The 16,666-nt window shown below is 44.5% G+C and overlaps 1 protein-coding gene across 1 annotated transcript; it reads left to right on the top strand.

The window, feature by feature from the left end:
* The first annotated feature begins 269 nt into the window (after positions 1-269).
* LOC105889929 (protein HIRA) lies at positions 270-15,378 on the top strand. The gene is made up of 25 exons (XM_012815863.3): positions 270-732; positions 1,656-1,718; positions 1,953-2,063; positions 2,227-2,317; positions 2,428-2,522; positions 2,680-2,775; positions 2,948-3,108; positions 3,793-3,960; positions 4,219-4,332; positions 4,605-4,675; positions 5,070-5,175; positions 5,384-5,599; positions 5,958-6,043; positions 6,690-6,857; positions 7,384-7,548; positions 7,702-7,906; positions 8,386-8,487; positions 9,058-9,206; positions 10,810-10,971; positions 11,703-11,761; positions 12,126-12,231; positions 12,773-12,895; positions 13,431-13,594; positions 13,753-13,841; positions 14,257-15,378. The coding sequence occupies exons 1-25, from the start codon at positions 696-698 to the stop codon at positions 14,371-14,373; spliced, it is 3,024 nt and encodes a 1,007-aa protein (XP_012671317.1). The 5' UTR covers positions 270-695; the 3' UTR covers positions 14,374-15,378.
* The last annotated feature ends 1,288 nt before the right edge of the window (positions 15,379-16,666 follow it).

Raw genomic sequence — 16,666 nt, 5'->3', positions numbered from 1 at the left:
CCTGACGTTATTTTGGTTTATCTCTGCTAGCGGAACGGAACTAAAGGTAGGCGCCAATAGCTTTTAAACGGTCGCGTCTTCCGACAGCATGTATGTGTCAAAATACATGACACACTTCCGGTGATGTCAAAACAATACTTTTGTTCTTTTATGATGGTAAATTCTTATGCTACAGTCTTTAAACGACACAAACACCCCTTTACACAATGTTATATTTATATTATTAGGTTTACGGGACATAAAACCGATGAAAGTTATTTCCTCTTGAGTCTTGATGCAATTCACAGACTGGCGGTATATTCGCGATACGGTGCCTTGACATTTTAACTGCACGAAACGATTATTCTTGGCAGGTTGTTTTGTTTTTAGTCGATGGTGGTTATTTAACTAATACGACGACTGCCGTTTGAAGACCGAGGTAACTCCCGATAAAAAGTGACAGAATAAACTGGATGCGGACCTGAGCTCTCGTTGGGCAAGTGTTTGTGGAGGAACTTGAATAGAGCGGATACTTCCTGTGTTGCTGCTGCTGCTGCAGCTACTGACCTAGAGATGCGCGAAGGGGGTGAGAAATGGAGTTTCACTGAAGACTAAAGTAACGGACAGACTTCAACCCAAAAAGGATACAGTGAACATATTTGGTTGAAGGTACATCAAGTTGCAAAACAGATTATTTTCAAGGTGACTGGCTTGAAATGAAGCTGTTGAAACCAAGTTGGGTCAGTCACAATGGTAAGTATTTCAATCGCGGTTGTGCTGGAATCCGATGTTCAAGTTGCGCTTTTGTTGTTTTTTGGGGCAAGCTTTGTCGAGCCAAGATGACGATAGGCTTGCCATCAGTCAGGATGCAGCTTTCTGTAAACACCTGCGCTTAGTTCTTCGTGGTCAGCCTCGAGTGCGCCCTGTTTTTACCACTTATTTTTTAAGAAATTGAATGAATTGGCTACATATTACTCCAACAGTCAACGGGACCCATTTTGGAAGTTGCAAAGCAACTGAATCGAGTGGCGGCATGTCTTGAACACTGCCAGAGCCTAGGGCCGTGTAACTGTTTTATCTGTAATGCTACCATATAGCTAACGTCAACTCTCACACATTATGAATTGATGCATTTGGTCATTGTTTCTGTTTGCTTTGTATATGGAAGCCGAAACGCAAATGTTACTTATTGGTTACACCCATCATGTAGGGGAAAACGCCTGTCAAGTAAACAACAAAGGTAGCCTAATATTTCAAAACTCGCGAGGTTTCCATACATAATAACCCAAACTCTGCTGTTGTTTAGCAGCTGACCCTCGTTGCTTCTTGCAAAACTGGTGTTTTTTTTTTTCACTCGGAATTCTTTTTTTTTTTAAACTCTAGATTGTTATTCCAAATTGGTGGATGCAAGTATACTTTTAATGGTTGCAGGTTTGCTTTCACCATCTCCTGCAACATTGTATACAGAATGTGTATGATTTGTAAACATTGCATGCAGAAACATACATTGTTACTCTATAGGCTGCGACCGTGTGCGTGTTGTTTGCACATCCATACTTGCTTGAAAGTGCTTTCAGGCTGTCATATGTTTATGTCTATGGCACTGACACCAGCATTTAACGTGAAATATTACATGCTCACTGTATAATCATATAAATGTGAATGCACTTTTGCAGGAAAACCAATATTTTCAGTCGATATCCATCCTGATGGAACCAAGTTTGCTACTGGTGGCCAAGGTAAAGGTTCATGGTTCAAAGTTCATACTTAACTTGGGGTTGTTGAGTGTCCAACATATTGCAGTGAAATGTATAATGGCACAGTCAGAGCATTTTTATTTTGTGCATGGTTGTTGAGGTTTTTGTTGGATGTCAATTCAGCATTAGCATAGCCTTGGACATATTTATCAATCAAAATAGGATATCCGTTGAAGAGCTTGGATTACTCATGGCAGGCCTTGTGTTATTGAATAGGGGAGGACTCTGGGAAGGTGGTCATATGGAACATGTCGCCAGTACTACGGGAGGAGGACGAGAAGAGTGAAAACATTCCCAAGATGCTCTGCCAAATGGACAATCATCTAGGTCTCATTTATCACTTTCCATTGGTTTCTTGGCTGTAGGGCACCTGCCAGTGAAGGCAGTTGTTGCTGAAACACGTGTGATGCAAAATGCAGGTCATTGTGGAGTCATGATCGACTGATTAGGAGTGTCAACTGATTAGAAGTTTCTCTCCTCCTGTCTGCAGCATGTGTGAATTGCGTCCGATGGTCCAACAATGGCCTGTACCTTGCCTCAGGTGGAGATGACAAACTGGTTATGGTGTGGAAGCGAGCAGCGTAAGCACACACACACACACACACACACACACACACAGCTGGGGGTTCGTTCATTCATTCATTCATTCATTCATTCATTCATTCATTCGTTTGTCTGTCCGTTTGAACAGGTTCATTGGTCCCAGCACAGTCTTTGGATCTAGCAGTAAGCTTGCCAATGTGGAGCAGTGGCGATGTGTGACCATTCTGAGAAATCACACTGGAGGTGAGCATGTCTAGTCACAATACCATCACATTGGAATAATGCAAACTTAAATATCCCAAAGAAACTGATCAGAAATGAATTTGCAAGTGTATTATCAATGCACAAGTGGACCTTTTATTTATTTATTTATTTATTTATGTGTGTGTGTGTGTTGCAGATGTAATGGATGTGGCCTGGTCACCTCATGATGTGATGTTGGCCTCCTGCAGTGTGGATAACACCATTGTGATCTGGAACGCACGTAAATTTCCAGGTGGGTTCACAGCAATGAGGCTCATTAACTACATTATATTTACATGGTTTGTGTAGTTGAGGTCCTTTTTTTAACAGCTGGCAGACCACAAAGTTTGGAAAGCTGGTAGATGCAAAGACAGTTGTGCAATTGCAATTGACTTCAAGCCTGTTTTTTCCTTTTCCCTCCCCAGAGATTATAACCGCCCTGAAGGGCCACACTGGTCTGGTGAAGGGGCTGACGTGGGACCCTGTTGGGAAGTACATCGCCTCCCAGGCAGACGACCGCAGCCTGAAGGTGTGGAGGACCATGGACTGGCAGCTGGAAACTAATATCACTAAGCCCTTCAATGAGGTGAGACTCAGGGCCATAGGGTTCAAGGGCTCTCATGTGTCGTGGTTTTGCATGACAATGGTGTCGGAGTTGTGTTCTGGAGCTCTGTTTATTTCTTTGTTATGTCTATCTGTTATGCAGAACAGCTTTGACAAAGAGGAGTTTGGCATACATTTCCTTTCGGTACTGATAATGAAGTGGAGCAATTCAAAATGCTTAGCCTTCTATGAAGTATAAAATGGTGGACATGTTTGTATATATTTGCTGTCCTACAAGGTGAATGGTCTGTTCAAGCTGGAGATTTGTCTGTGGAGTTCAACGATTTAGATTTTTATTTTTTTAATAATCGGTTTAGGTCCCTCTTTGCTCCTCTCTGTGCAAAGAATAGGCCGCCTTGAATATGGTTCCAGATGTAATTCCTGTATATAGTTTCAGATGTAATTCCTGTCTATTGTTCCAAATGTAATTCCTCTATATAGTTTCAGATGTAATTCCTGTATATTGTTCCGGATGTAATTCTGTAAATCATTTAACTGTGTTTTCTCCTTGTTCTTTGTTTCATTTGCAAATGGTTTAGTTGTGTGTTTTTATTTGTGTAGGTAATTACACCCAGTTAGGGATAAAAAAAGGGCCTTCTTTTCCGTTTACTTGGACACTGCAGTTTAATCCCCTCTGTGATTTCTCTCTCCCCTCCCCTCTCTCCAGTGTGGTGGGACCACTCACGTCCTCCGTCTCAGCTGGTCTCCCGACGGACAGTACCTAGTCTCCGCCCACGCCATGAACAACTCCGGCCCCACCGCCCAGATCATAGAGAGGGACGGCTGGAAGACCAACATGGACTTTGTTGGACACAGGAAGGCCGTAACCGTTGTGGTAAGACCAGCTGTTATTTTCGTCTCTTGTTCATGTCTTCCAGCTGCGTCTCGCATTAGCCTCACCATGTAGGCAGCTCCCTTTAGGCACTCACAGCTGTCTAAATATCAAATAAATAATGTTCCTAGAGACAAACTGATGCTGACAAGTCTGTCTCTCTTTTTTTTTTAAATCTTGAAGTTCACAGATCTTCTTCAAAGTAAGCCAAACCTCCCTGTTTATATCAGCCTGAACTTGAAGCTCTTCTTTCTTTTGCAGAAATTTAATCCCAAGATCTTTAAGAAGAAGCACAAGAACGGGAGTTCTCAGAAGGGGAGTGGGCCCTACTGCTGCTGTGCTGTGGGAAGCAAAGACCGCTCCCTCTCCGTATGGGTGAGGAGGACATACACAGACATACAGGAGTGTTGGACCACGCCATTATCATTGCATGATTGCATTATCTACGCACTTTATCACACGGCTGTTTCACCAAGATGTATTCATTATTTTATGAATAATAATCAATGAGCATTTTACCCTGACATGGTGATGTGGGTTAATTTGAAGTGAAGCGTGGCTTATTTGGTGTTAGGATTGAAGAATGAAAAGGTAAATTAATCACCTTGTTGTCTGTGTGTCTGTGTGTGTGTGTTCTTGGTTTTCAGTTGACCTCACTGAAACGGCCCCTGGTTGTGATCCATGACCTGTTTGACAAATCTATCATGGATATATCATGGTGAGTGTCCCCTGTGGCATTAAATAAGGGTGCTTTAGTACATACTTGTGTGTAACATACGTTAGTTTACTGTAATGCAGACGGCAAGTATATTCTTTTATTTTGTATTTTCTTTACTATATTCCTCTATTACTCTTCTCTCTTTTACTATGTGTCTTACCCGTTGACAAATCTCTCAATGGGACAGGACCTCTCAGATATGTTTTAGCGGTGCAATATGTTTAATAGCCCTTTGAATTACCAATGTGTATAAATTGTGCTATTTTAATAAATTTGCCTTGCATTGCCTTTCTCTGAGAACTTGTGCCATAGACCTTGATAACTAAAAGGTTGTATTCCGGTCACTGTAGAAATGACATCTATATTTAAAATATATGTTATTCTGTAACTGTAGGACATTGAATGGAATGGGAATCATGGTGTGCTCCATGGATGGCACTGTAGCATTCCTGAGTTTCAACCTGGATGAGCTTGGAGACCCGCTAAATGAAGAGGAAAAGGTATCATCATAATATCACTGGTTTATTTAAATTCTGACATGCATATATGAGCCACACGCATATAAAAGATTGAAGAAATTATAGATCTAGCTTAAATCCTTAAATGTAAACTTATACCTGGACAATTGCCTTTCTAGACAAGCAAAGCCATATGTGATTTAGTAGTTGTTAGTTCTTATTGCTTTTTTTTATATCTGTTGCTCTGCAGAACTCCATTCATCAGAACATCTATGGTAAGAGCTTGGCCATCACCAGCGTAGAGGCCCAGCTCTCCACCACCATCATAGAGAACCCAGAGATGCTGAAGTACCAGCCCGACAGACAAGCCGAACGGGCCAGCGCAGTCCTAGGCATTGGCCTTGAGACCCAGACCACCAAGCTCACCAACGTCGTCAACGGAGAGTCCCTGGAAGACATCCGCAAGGTAAGATATGACCCAGCGATGTGTGTGTGTGTAACGGAGAGTCCCTGGAAGACATCCCAGCGATGTTTCAGTGTGCCTCAAGTGAATTTGATGAATCGCTGTGCAAGTATTGGTGGCACATTATAGTGTTCCTATTTCCTGACATTGATCTGACCAATCACCATCTGATGTACATCGCACCATCATAAAACTATTATCTAAACATAGCTTGACATTAATTGCCATATTAGCTAACATGTTTTAATGAAGAGCATGTGTTTTTCTTTTTTTGGAGACCGTATAAGGACAGAGCTAAAATCAAAATGAAACAACCTTGAACTTGAACCCAAAGTTCTGTTGAATTGTGTTTTCTTGACAGAATCTGCTGAAGAAGCAGGTGGAGACCAGGACAGCAGATGGCCGGAGGAGGATTACCCCCTTGTGCATTGCGCAGCTTGACACAGGGTAAAACTTCAGAGATAGAGAGACAGAGACTGGATTAAATAGTTCAGACAAACCACCTCGGTAGGGCATTAATGACTGACCTTGTGAGTGGACTTGTACATATGTTGGTATATACCATATAAGGGCACACATCATAGGATTATCCTTCCTCAATAAACATGGGCTGTATTCTTTGAAGTAAATAACAGAAGGATTTTTCTGTAGAAGAGTCAGAAAAAGATCCGCAATTTCTCCTGTAGGGTTTCTTTTTAAGAAAAAAACAGTTTTGCCTGCAGTGTTGCTTGTCAATAAATAATTTAGGTTTGCACCTCAATACCTATCCGTTTGTTTGCTGTCTGCAATTAAGCCTGACAACCATTTACATTTAGTGTTTTGGCCTGTTCTTTTTATTATTATTATTTAATTTAAATCTTAGGAGACTTGGAGGATGAGGAAGGTAACATTGTTCCATAAATATGACCTACAAGGCCTTGGTTAAGGAAGAAGCGCCTTGAGACTATTTGATTGTTTTGGCACTATATACATATAATTTAATTGAATTTAGAGACCTCCTCATATTCACACTGGCCTGACCAATAGCCCCTCTGCTCTACCTGGTGTCCCTCCGGCATCATGATTTTGTCCATTTTCTTATTCTTCTGCACAGGGATTTCTCGCCGGCGCTGTTTAACAGCGTACCCATCCTGCCCGGCTCCTCCATGTCCAATCAGCTCACCCCGCAGCTCTCCTCCGAGTCCAACGCCTCCAACTCCCTGGGCCTGCGCCCCCTCCAGGACACCTCGCCAGGGAAGCCCTCCGAGGAGAACAAAGACGGGTAAGCACACACATGAAAGCAGGGGTTCTTCTACCTGGAAAACTCAACTCAACGTTAGTGGTAAACCTCCTATTAGAAGAGCCCTATGACTTCATTCCTCTAGCAAAACAAAGCCATAGGGCTCTTCTGTTAGGAGGTTTACCATTTCAACACGCTCCGAGTTAACGTACCCAGATTTGTCACTAAACCATGAACTTGGAAACAAACCCAGGAGTCCTTTAACTCTGCAAAAATATTCTATTCTTTCTCCAAGCGCATCTGACCAGTGTAAGGAAAAGGCTGTTGAATAGATAAATCAATTGGGTTCAGTTAATCTAGAGTGCCATTGATGTGTTGGGACAGTTTTCAAAGGAGGAGAAGGAGTGACAAGGATTGTACTGTCATCTTGTATATGAACATAAATACTTCTACTCATAAATGGAAACTGTGGAATGGAAATGGAAACTAAACCACAACTCCTCTCTCTCTCTCTCTCTCTCTCTCTCTCTCTCTCTCTCTCTCTCTCTGTTTCTGTCACTCTCTGTAGTGCCACCCCATCTACAAATTCCATTGGCATGAAGACCACCCTGTTCTCCCCTGCCGCCAAGATGGAGCCCATGAAGGCTCTGGACTCCAGGTTCACAGAGAGGTCAAAGGCCACGCCAGGGCTCACAATCACCTCTACCCCTGTAGGCATGTCCCCCCTAGACAAGTAAGTGTGTGTGTATAAACACTACGTTTAAGACGTGACCGAATTGAAAATACAGAATCGCCGTCAATGCTGGTTGGTGCTAATGCTATTCAACAGTGAGCACTTTGAGCTGAGTGTGTCTCTGTGTGTCTGTATGTGTGTCTGTGTCGTCAGAGCTAAAGACAGCAGCACTTTGAAGGAGTCCAAGTTGAAAGACGACACGAGCAGTGACAGCGAGGAGAAGATGGCCGTGAAGTCCTTCTCCATGCCCAAGAGGAAGGCGGAGATGGAGGGAGGTGAGGTGGTGGAGAAGCGGAGGAAAGGCCGGCCCAGGAAAGACAACAAAATGATGATGCCCATGTCACAGCCATTCCCGCAGGTAACCCGTCACAACCCAGCTTCCTTAAAGGCACTGTCCGCCAATCTGGCGAAAGATTGTTGCAATTGGAGTTCAGCAACCAATCAAAATACACCCTTCCGTGCTGCTTAAGCGACGTGTTTGAATGGCTGGAATGGTGTATGGCTCGGCCCAATCCACTTTTTAGAAACACTGTATGTTGTTTTGAGAGCACAGACAGAATGGACAGCTAGAGGACCGTGAGGGGCAACTTGTTTAATTTGACAAAGTGTATTGGATTGGAATCATGGACTACACATTTAACTAGAGCTACAATCATCAAGCTGTAGAAGCGGATGTTTCTCAGCTTCTCATTAACACTGTGATCTTTCTTGGGAATTGTGACCCGGGTGAACTAACCTGCTTGAGTACATTTTGTTATCCCATGATATTTCTGAAAAAAAATAGGTTATGCACCCACTTCAGGGATTGATTGGTTGTGTCTGCCTGTTTCCTCACAGACTCCAGTGGTGGTGGAGAAGGAGCCGTCTCGAGCAGCTGCTCCGCCTGCAGTGCTCCTTGCACTTCCCACCCCGGCGTCGCAGAAGTCTTTCACCCACCAGGTCAGCCCTGGGGCTCTGACAAGGGGTCTCCTGCTCTCCGCTCCCAAACATGGAGAACCTGTCTGTTCTGTGTCCTACGCTTTGCTAAGAGCCCTTCGGTCCTTGCACACCTGCACAATATGGTGACATGTAGTGCATTGTGGGACATGCGCTATGCCTAGTACCCCTCTGCAGTGGTTGTGAAAAACAAAGACTACTACATGGATTCAGCTTATTAGAGAAATAGGGGGGCACATTCGTATTGCGTGATTACCAACACATACAGTAGTTCAAGTGTGGTTAGTTAGACGGGCTTGGATTAGCTGAAATAGCAACTCCTTTAAAAAGTGTTCAAAGTGACCAGGGAAAAGTTTGACAGTTGTAGCTTCACTCTTTTTCACTATGCATATTGTGCAAAAACAAATTACTTAAACTTATCATTACATTCAAAACAGAACACAACTGAACACGGCTGTATGCAAGTATGCGTGTCTCTGTCAGCTGGTTTTTGAAGGTTCACTGATTATTTTGAGATATACCCAATACTTTCATTAATGTGATCTCCCCCCCCCCTCTCTCTCCTGAGCGCAGGTGAGTGCGGAGCCCTCGGTGTACCTGGAGGTGGAGAATGAGGCATCATCCGTGGCCGGGGTGCGTCTAAGCCAGCTGCGCTGCTCCAGGGATGGCCGCGAGTGGAACAGCCTCCTGCCCAGCCGCATACTCATCGCCGCCGGCAGCCTGTGAGTACTCGGGCGGGATGAGGGGGGATTCTGATGTGTGGTTGCATTAAAAGTACAGGCCAAAGGTACTGCCCAAAGGTTGTTGATATTTGAGCTCAACAGCCGATCAAATGACAGCCCTCCTGATTCCTTGCTAAAAGCGTGTATGGCTCGGTCTGAGCCACTCTGTGTCCAATTTACAGAGCCTGGACTGTGTGCGCACACACACACACACACACACACACACACACACACACACACACACACACACACACACACACACACACACTACGGACAGCTAGAGCACCGTGAGGAGCGATTTGCTGCCGAAAAAATTTGTTGGATTAGGATCGCGGACTGCACCTTTTAATAACTGCTTGATTTATGAATCTAGTTTAATATATGACATTAGCTCATTGATCAGGTGCCCAAATGAACTAATTCATCTTGATAAGCTTAAATTGCTCAGCATCCCATCTAATGTTTGAATGGATCTAGCCCACATGTGTTGCAGATTTGTGTTGGATGTGGGTGGAATTCATTCTAGTGTCAGATAATGTTGTATGGTATGTTCAGATCATTTCTGTCTTTCAGAGGTGTGATGAGTCTCTCTCTAAGATGTGTGCGAACAGGTGCTGGCCAAAAGTATCCAACGCTGTAGGGAACCCTGACTAGCTGTTAAGCAGTGTGCCTTCCACTTGGGGACCTGAAGTTCCATCCATGCAAATTGAAGTTACTGCATCATTATACTAAATTCTATTTAACAAATGAATCCTTCATCCCGTCAGATGAAGAGGCTTTCGTAAATCTGCCGTGTTTGGGATTTGAGACGCATTGCAGAGCTCTGAGGACTAGTCCCTGATGTCTCCTAATTGAGTCCGCAAACTCAAGGTGTCACTAAGAGCACTAACATAATCTCAGTGTGATTGCCAGTAATGACGCCGCGATTAATTAGTCGCAAAATGAATTGCGTGACACGTGAAGGTCTGATTGCGCAACACTTCCGCCGACACGACCGCTGAGAGCAGACCGTCCGCGCGTTTTAATTAGTTTAATATGTGGGTAAAGAGGTGTAATTGCATTCTGATGGCGAATGACTGATTTCGTGAGCCGGCTGAGGGAGACTGCCTCTTCATTTAGACGAAAGGGATTAAAGCGAACGCATGGTTTCAAGCGAAGGCTGAGATGCATGAGGTCACTCCCCAAATGTCTCTTTACGCCATTACAAATCGAATTTAGTTATTATAAAATGATTGTTGACTTGGAGGCTTTAAGTGAAATGTAGGGGGTTTGAAGAATATATTTGCACGATGAATGAGGAGTGCGTGTTAGATCACCTGAGTACACGACTTGATTGATACTGAGCAATGATTGCTTATCCTCTTTTGTATTTGTTTTCTGTGTGGATGGGTTTTTTCCTCTGTATTTTTTGCTTCGGGTTTTAATACGTCTTGAAATGACCTTTTTGTGGGTTTGCTTTTCACTGATAATAAAGAAAACTTAGTCAAAGTGTCTCTCTCTCTCCCTCCCTCTCCCCCTCTCTCTCTCTTTCTTTCTTTCTTTCTTTCTTTCTTTCTTTCTCTCTCTCCTTCCCTCTGCTCTTCCCTGCTGTTGTTCCCTTCAGTGAGGTGGTGGCAGTGGCGTGTGAGGACCGCACGCTGTCCGTCTTCTCCGCGTGCGGCCGGCGGCTCATCCCGTCCATCCTGCTGCCGGCGCCCGTCTCCAACCTGCACTGCTCCGGCTGGTTCGTCATGGTGCTGACGGCCGCCGCCACGCTGTCTGTCTGGTGAGGACCTCGCCGCTCGTGTCCAGCTGCACGATGAACACATGGGAAATGCATGAGCCATTGGGCCTGTGAAGGCTGTACAGTTGCCTGGTCATTTGTACATTCATATTAGTTATTATGAATTAATTAGTATTTTTATAGTACAAGTGAGGTGTGGGGTTTATCATTATTGAGGGCTGCTCAAGTGAGGGAGGGGAATACATAACCTTGGTGCTGGTGGTAGCACCTGGCTCCAACAGTTGAGCTTCTGCAATGTCGTGTGATTTATTATATTTTTCGACATCTGTATTCACTGCACAGTGTGAGTAATGTAACATTTCCCCCTAAAGATACACCTGGGGTTGTAATGCTGGTATATATATTATTATTGATTGATATTGATATTGAAAACCTCTGAAGTGCTTGCCATGGCTTTGGGCTTGTGCTCTTCTGTTGTACATTGGCATCATGGCACCCCTTCTTTTATTTAAATTTTTTTGAGATTATATTCACATTTGCATAAGGTTATTAAGGCATAAGGGGACTTCTCATTTAAATTATTTTGGTTGATAGGGTTTAACGTTATGTATTTCTCTGTTTATTTTCGGGTGCCGTCTTCCTGGTAGTCATATGTATTCAGACAGCCGGTTTCATTAATCGTTTTGTCCTTGGAAGGATCATCAAACAATACCTGCTGTGCAGTTTCAGTCTCTCACACTTCTGTTGCTTGCTGTGTGTTTTATTTGATACAGGGATGTGCAGAAACAGATGGCACTTGTCAAGAACGAATCCATGCTCACCATCCTCTCAGGTAAGTGACGGTCCAAAAGCTGAGCATTTAAATCTCCCTTGTTTGTTTTTTCCTTTGGTCCAAAGCAATACATCTTCATTTTGTGTAAGCCCATCAGTTGGCTTCTGACTTGTGGAAGGCTCCCAGTCCTATATTTAGCTACTATTCATGGGTTGGAATGGAGTTCTTATCCTTAGCATGGCACGCCAAGTAGCTTAACCTCCTCCTTAAAAAGGGCTTGTTTTGGAGGTGGGTGCTCACAAGGTGATGTGGAGGAATTGGACTGAATCTTTTGTGTCAGTTTGTTCATCCCACATATCTTTTCTTCTCCTCCTCGTTCTTTTCCTCCTCCTCCTCCTCTTCCTCTTCTGATCCCTCATTTCAGGCCCAGGCATCAGTGTCACGCAGTCTCTGCTCACCCAGCAGGGTGTCCCTGTGATTGGCCTGTCTACTGGGAAGTCCTACTGCTTCAGCTCCTCCCTGGGGACCTGGTAAGGCCTGGTCTCTTTCTCTTTATCTCTCTATCTCTCTCTCTCTCTCGACAGAGCCTTAAATAAAAAATGACGAGAGGCAGAAGCCAACTTGAAATCCCGTGAGCGCTTTGTGCTGTTCGTTGCCACCGTGAGGGAATGTTGTGAAATGTGCGTTGTGTTGGCTTCGCTGTAGCCTTGAGCGAGAGCAGTCTTAATTAGCAAGAATCTGTAATTCTGGTTCTTATATGGGTTCCTCATTCCACAATATCATGCGCCATCGATGCCGCAAGTGGAATTTCGGCTTGAGGGATCTTGAAATAGAATTACAAAAACAAGCCACATGTTTTATTACTTGGTCTAGTTGTCACAAAGTGGAAAACATTTTGTTTATGGTGTTGCTTCAGACCTGCCTTAGGTCGGTTAGAATACCAAATGTGTGAGTTTCCCTCCCTCTCTCTCTCTCTTTCTCTCTTTTACTCTCTCTCACACACACACTCTCACACTGTGTGTTCCCTCTCTCACACACACATACAATCACACACTGTGTGTTCCCTCTCAGGAATCTGATTGCTGACAAGCTGGACTCGCTTGTGCAGTGTGCCGACTTCAGGAACTGCCTGACTTCCCAGGATGCTCTGGGCTCCACGGGCCCTTTGGCCATCATGCAGGGCCGCAACATAAGGTACACGCACACGCACACGCACACGCACACGCACACGCACACTCTCTCTCTTTCTCTAACGCCTGAGCCCACCAGCTTTCAGGTTCACCTAATCACTTCAGTCTATGGATACCAGGGTCATGTGCAGGCATGTTCATGTATGTCTGAAAAGTAGGTTAAAGTGCCATTGTATATGTTTTATGCAGTGTGTTTGACACAGAAACCCATGATGGTATGTACATTCTGCAGATACATGTAAATACTTATTCAGGTTCTGACCATAAGTCTGTATGGTTTCTGTTCTCCCGCATGTCACCTGTGGCTGATGTGTGTGTGTGTGTGTGTGTGTGTGTGTGTGTGTGTGTGTGTGTGTGTGTGTGTGTGTGTGTGTGTGTGTGTGTGTGTGTGTGTGTGTGTGTGTGTGTGTGTGTGTGTGTGTGTGTGTGTGTGTCTTCAGTTTAATGTGTACATGTCACCATCCTCATATGTTTGACTTCAGGCTGACGTGTGTGTGTGTGTGTGTGTGTGTGTGTGTGTGTGTTTCCCCTGTCTGCAGCGCGGGTCGCATGGCCTCTAGACTGTCATCCACGCCCCATCACCTGCAGCAGGGCATGACCCTGGCCTTCCTGGAGAACCAGCTGGCGTCGACCCTCACCCTTGGCTCCGGACCAGAGTACCACCACTGGCTCATCGTCTACACTCGCTTCCTCGTCAACGAGGGTGAGCAACGCCTCCTGTGCAGAGGCTTTGGGCTTGGTAGAATGCTCTCGAACAACATAAAAACCTATAAAATAGAGCTTCATTTTATGTGTGTTTGAGAGAAAGAGAGACAGAGACAGTTTTAAACGTGTGTAATTCCTGCGTCTTGTGTATTTCAGGTTATGAGCAGCGGTTGCGTGAGCTGTGTAAAGACCTACTGGGACCAGTTCACAAATCCACCGGCAGCTCCTGGGAGCCCACTATCCTGGTGATGACCACAAGCTTTTCTCTTCCTTTTCCTCTTCTCTTTTTCTCAATTCACTGTTAGCGTGAAATCCAAAGTGACAATCTTAGTTTCTGAAGAAAAGAACCTTTTATTTCTGTCCTAATCTTTCATACTTAGCAGCGTCAGGCACCATCAGCGTTGCAAGAAAAATGTCAGCTTGAGGCATCTCCAGATATAATGACTAAAACAAGCCACATATTTCTGTTACTTGTGCTATTGTCATCTATGGTGTCTCTTTGGAGGTGCCTTAAGTGGGTTGTTGGAATACCAAATGTTTGAGAGGAAATGGCCAGCTGAGCCGCTGGTACCCATTGATGCCGTTTATCTTTACTGCCGTGCCTTGAGGTGGACTGATGCTTTACTCCTCCTTTCCTTCGTGTCCTGTGTTCCCCTCCAGGGCCGGCGGAAGAGGGATCTCCTGCACGAGGTTCTCCCAGTCATCGGACAGAACCTGCGCTTCCAGAGGCTCTTCACCGAGTACCAGGACCAGCTGGAGCTGCTCCGGAGCAAATAGCACTTTTTAGTTTTTTTCGGACGCTCCTTTTTTTTTTCCCCTCTAAAGAGTCTCGGAAACGAAAACCTGTTTCGCCCCGTGTTTGACGGCCTGGGCCAATCAGCCGGCAGACTGCCTGCATTTGGTGCTCTCTCCTGGGTTATGTGCCTCGTTCTCCAACCCCAAACCCCCACCCAGCCCCTGTTGCAGCCTCTGTTCCCCAACGGAAAGCACTGTCCAGAGGACGGTCACGAACCTGGTTCAAATGAATTCTCTCGATAGTAATAATGATGCTATTAATAATAATGATAATGACAAGAATGCTAAACTATGGTCATTTTCTTTTTTTTTTTTTTTTATTGTCTAATAAAATGTGTAAAAACAAAGTGGTGCCAATGATGTATAGAATGAGAGATGATGAGGAACCTCTGCTCAGATGATCCTATTTATGATGCACTGAGTGGACTCTGACAATCCCCCCCCCCCATGCTGTCATCAATCCCCCCTCTGTCCCTCCCTATACTCATCATCCTCATACCAACACCTGCCCCCCCGCCTCACAAAGACGGTCCTATACTCGCTAAGATGCCCCACGGAAACGGTCTGCGGCAGACATGAAAGCGATTTAGAGGTTGGGGAATTGAGTCCACTCTGAGCACCTGGTGATGCTCTGAGCCGTTGTCTTCAGCCGAAGGGAAAAAAAAGTCACCCCCACTGACCCCCCCCCCCCCTCTCATTTTTTTTGCCCCTCGAGGAATGAGAAGAACTAGAAGCACTATGACGGGACACTTGTGGACACTCGTGACGGCACTAATGGGGGGGAAGAGTCTTGTTCCCCGGAGCCCTTCGCTCCACTCTCTAACCCTCTCCTCTTTGTACAGCCTCTCTCTGTTAGACATTTGTAAATGTTTGTACAAGACATTTTCTGTTTTCTTTTTTTTTTTTTCAGTTTTCTATGAAATGGAGGCAAAGCTGCAGCTAGGAAAAAAATAAACAATTGACCAATGTTATGGCCTCTGCTTTGATGCTGCTATATGTGCTTTGATACTGTATGTGTGCATTACTTCAAGTCACCCTGCAGGATAACCCCTCACTGTCATGGCTGAGGAGTCGTGACAGAACTCTGTGGCGGAGAGGTTGGTTTCCGTTTTCAGTAAGCTTATTTTGAGGAGGGCTAATTCAATAGAATGGCAGGAGTAGCCTACTGCTAGGTGCAGCATATTGACGTGGCTTATGAGAACTCTTTAACAACGGGTTGTTCAATTAAGCTGTAATTGGCACTTGTTAGATACCAGATGGCGCTAACTCGTTGAGAACACAGAAGTAGTTCTTCAATGGATTGTTGATGATTGTTGGCTGATTATCTTTGTCTTTTGAAGACGGGATAGTGCTGCTTGATCGGCCAGTTGCTATTGGCTGCTAGAACGGGGTGTTTGCTAGCTTCTGTGGCTATGTGTTTGGCCATGCCTCCTTTTCCTGAATAGCCACAAATGCTTACCAAAATATTACGCTCATTCTCCCATGAAGATTCAAAGTGAGATGATTAATAGATGGAAAATGTAAAAAAGGTGTGAAGAGAGACACTAAGAGAAAGGAGGTAACACTTGTATCTTCACTATAAAGACCTGCCCACAATACCATAATCATCTTTCTAACTAAACTGAACTGATTCATTTCCCTAGGCCTTACACCACACAGGTGTTCAATCATGGGTCTTTTGTTGTGTCTAGTTCTCAGATTAATTTGTCTGTGATTTCCTCCACAAACTCCTCCCTATTCATCTGAGTGATACGAAATGTTAAGAAGAAACTTCTAGTGATCCAAAAGATGATTGATGAAATTTCCAGTGTTACTGGTGATTTTCTCATGCTAAATAAAGTAACGGATTTGGGAAAGAAAACGTATGACCAGCTGTGGCATACAAGTTGGAGAAACATAATTGATTGGAAGTTTAACTGGTCCCTGGTTCTGTCAATATGTCCATTTTAAATAGAAACGTGTAAATGGTATTGCCGATTTAGATTTCTGAAACCTTTGATCTATGCGGTCTATTTGGTTTGATTCTCGCTGGTGACCACGGGAGGGCAGTAGAGAGCCATGCTTGTGTCTGGGGCACATTGAGCTGCTCAGGACAATGCTGAGCCATCCCACACTCAGGCAAGGACTCCATGACAAGGTCAGTAAAGGCTGGCTCACCTGTCAATAACGTGGAAGCGAGTGTATGCATGAGGGTGAGCGTTCCTGTTTTCCGGAACACCTGCAGCGATTGCTGTTCTTTGAATAATTCATCCTCCCGAACGTGCTAAAAATAACC

Source organism: Clupea harengus, chromosome 7 (genome assembly GCF_900700415.2).
Source record: "Clupea harengus chromosome 7, Ch_v2.0.2, whole genome shotgun sequence".
NCBI classification, from domain to species: domain Eukaryota; kingdom Metazoa; phylum Chordata; class Actinopteri; order Clupeiformes; family Clupeidae; genus Clupea; species Clupea harengus.
The sequence above is the reverse complement of the archived record's forward strand: the minus strand, read 5'-3'. Positions and strand labels throughout refer to the sequence as shown.

What these genes read in the sequence shown, in the direction of transcription:
- LOC105889929 (XM_012815863.3), top strand. Translation starts at nt 696, where the DNA reads ATGAAGCTGTTGAAACCAAGTTGGGTCAGTCACAATG. An exon ending in CTCATCGCCGCCGGCAGCCT is followed by an intron (nt 9,207 to 10,809) that starts GTGAGTACTCGG and finishes TGTTCCCTTCAG; the next exon opens with TGAGGTGGTGGCAGTGGCGT. An exon ending in CCTGGGAGCCCACTATCCTG is followed by an intron (nt 13,842 to 14,256) that starts GTGATGACCACA and finishes GTTCCCCTCCAG; the next exon opens with GGCCGGCGGAAGAGGGATCT.